Consider the following 3,163-nt stretch of genomic DNA (forward strand, 5'->3'; position numbering starts at 1 on the left):
TGCCCGCTACTATTCTTAACATCTTGAGTTACAAACTCACCTTCCAGTGTTTTATTGTTATTTTCTTACATGATAAAGAAACTTTACACCAACAAGTAAAAGTGATAAATCTTGACATGACTCAAAATTGACATGAAATCATAATTTTGAGTTGGAAAATGATATGAAGACCACATTATCATATTGTGCATCACATTTTTAATAAAGATATTACCCACTTATCGTCGGGGAATCTTATCTCTAGTTAGCATCTTTTATGTTAAACGAATTCGAATCAATCTGTCAAATTACACAAATCAACACTTGATAACATTATACTTCAGTCACAAACGTACTTTTGTTACTTATAAGAGCAGTGTGTGTATTTGAGAAGAGTGACTCTATTGGAACCCACCTTTTCCATAAGTGTACTCAAAAAGCTTAACCGATCAACCCAGGTCCATATCAATCAGTCTTGAGGTTGTTCCCCCAATTTTGAGAATAGAAAACAGTCCTAGTATGAACCAATTAATATATTATTTTAGGTGCACAAAAACACTTTAACATAAGCATAATGCATTGAATATAAAACTTTAAAAAGAAACTAATGCTTCGAGCTTATTATTCAAAAGACATCGGTATGCTTCATTTCATTCCAAGCAAAATTCTTGCATATAATATTTATCATCATCAGAACCCATTCTTCTCGTTTATGTTTTATACATGTTCAAACAAGAAAAAAAAAATTGCCAAAAACGAATTGAACTTGAATTTTATCGACACAATTTACAACCGTAGTTATGGTAGGCTTACGAGAGCTTGTCGTATAACATAGTTAAGAGTGCAAAAGGCTTCTGTTTAGTTCCATAGATCAATGTTTATTGTATAAGCATGCCTATATGAGAGACTATATGAACATTGTATACGTTTTGTACATTTTTCTTGCCAATGAGTTGGTTTTGTGCAAAGCAAAATTGCAAGGGAAGCGATCCCGTTACATGTGGATGCATGCAGGTGCCAAAAGCATATTGTACAAGCAGATCTTTCCATGATACATAAATTAGTTGCTTGCAGCTAATATCTCTTGTCTCTTTCTCTTATCTTCATCATGTACAACAAGGTATTCTTTTTCAAAAAAGTGATACTCGAAGTACGTGAATAGACCTAAAACATCAAAACGCGCTTTAAAAAATTATTACCACTTGCTTTACTATTAGCTTTACATTACATGGATCCAAGGCAAGGAACAAAAAAGTGTGGGGTTTGGAGACAAAATCTATCATACAAATACAGCCATTTGCTCCTCCTATAATCTTCTCTATCTCAAGAAAAGAAAAAAGAAAAAGAAGTAAATGGCACTTAGCAACAATGTCATCGGAGCCATCAACTTTGTTGCCATGCTCCTCTCCATCCCAATCATTGGTGCCGGAATATGGCTTGCCACAGAGCCAGACAATTCTTGTGTCAAGATTTTACAATGGCCTGTCATAATTTTGGGCATCTTGTTCCTGGTTGTGGGCATTGCAGGCTTTGTGGGAGCGTTTTGGAGAATCCCATGGCTCCTTATCTCTTACCTCATTGCCATGCTGGTTCTTATAGTCTTGCTTGCTGCTTTGGTGGTCTTCATCTACATGGTCACCGTTAAAGGCTCTGGCCACCTCGAACCGAGCCGGTCTTACCTGGAGTATCATCTGGATGACTACTCAGGCTGGCTTCGCCGTAGAGTGCGAAGCCCTTGGAAGTGGGACCGCATAAGAAGTTGTCTCAGCTCAACAAATATGTGTGGCGAGTTGAATCAGAGTTATCGCATGGCTCAGGATTTCTTTAACGCGCGCATTACCCCCTTACAGGTAAACAAAACTATATTCATATATATTATAGTTCAATCGCACCTTCAAATGTTTAGATCATTTTTCTTCCAACATTATTAATTCAGACTGAATGTATACAAGATCTGAATGAAACCGATTACCAAGTGTTTGGAACTATAAATTTAGGAGTACTTAAAAAATATATATATATATATATTGATTTGGATAGTTTTGTAGGATTTAATTCCCTAGGTGAATACATATTTTTACTTTTTTTTCTTCTTAAATTAATGAAGAATAATCTAAATATATTCTTAGATTACAGATGTTCATGAATTTTTACAGATGTTCTTTCCCTTAAAATATATTCGTAGATTAACCTCTCAATAATATAGAACAGCAAATTAGCAACTCAGCAAAACAACCCACTTTACTCTTTCATCAGATATCTTCAAAACCATGTGTGTCAAATATTCTTCTTTTTACCCAAGGAACCTCACCTTTAAGTTTTATTTCTTGTGGTGATGCTTCTTTTTTTTCTTTTTTCTTGCTTTACAGTCAGGATGTTGTAAGCCACCCACACAATGTGGCTACACCTTTGTGAACCCAACGTATTGGATAAGTCCCATAAACAATGCAGCAGACATGGATTGCCTGCAGTGGAGCAATGACCAGACCCAACTTTGCTTCAACTGCGATTCTTGCAAAGCTGGCTTGCTTGCAAATATCAAGAAAGAATGGAGAAGAACCGACATAATATTGCTCATCACTCTTATTGCTCTAATTTCTGTGTATTTGATTGGCTGTTGTGCTTTCAGAAATGCCAAGACTGAGGACCTTTTCAGAAAATACAAACAGGGCTATACCTGATAGCAAATAGTTAAAGGATGCGGTTGGGGGTCTTGTATTATTAGAATTAATATTTGATTTCTTGTATGACTTCTTTTCGTGACATGAATTATTTAGGGTGGTGGTGTTTTCAGATGGGTTGTTTTCATGATTTGCCTTACTTCGATTTTTGTGTAAAGTTGCCAAAGGTGAACGTGATTTGCGGAGGGAACCGAAAGCTGGTTTTTGCTTTTGAAATACAGACCCTATATTCAGATTTTTTTGTCATTTTTAATGCAATCATCAACTGGCATGTAAGACTTTGTTGACCTTTAGGCTACAGCTGCTGCAAAAAGACATCCCAAGTATGAACTTGAAGAAAAATGAGAAGTTCTGACAAACTAGCTCGTGTCATTATCCTAATAAATTCTTCTTCTTCTTCTTTTTTTTTTGGGTTTTTGGAAGAAATGGGATCCAAATTAAATTATGTAACTAGTCGTACTGATGCATACAACATTCGAATTTATTTTAGGCTTTTTATCACA

At 35.5% G+C, this 3,163-nt stretch overlaps 1 protein-coding gene across 1 annotated transcript; it reads left to right on the plus strand.

Annotated features, from left to right (window-relative positions):
* Window positions 1–1,230: 1,230 nt before the first annotated feature.
* Window positions 1,231–2,774, plus strand: TRN2 (Tetraspanin family protein). Its single transcript, XM_008240012.3, has 2 exons — window positions 1,231–1,829; window positions 2,349–2,774. Exons 1-2 carry the CDS (start codon window positions 1,332–1,334, stop codon window positions 2,658–2,660), a joined length of 810 nt encoding a protein of 269 aa, XP_008238234.1. The 5' UTR covers window positions 1,231–1,331; the 3' UTR covers window positions 2,661–2,774.
* Window positions 2,775–3,163: the final 389 nt, after the last annotated feature.

This window comes from Prunus mume, linkage group LG7 (assembly GCF_029339155.1).
Source record: "Prunus mume cultivar Tortuosa linkage group LG7, ASM2933915v1, whole genome shotgun sequence".
NCBI classification, from domain to species: Eukaryota; Viridiplantae; Streptophyta; class Magnoliopsida; order Rosales; family Rosaceae; genus Prunus; species Prunus mume.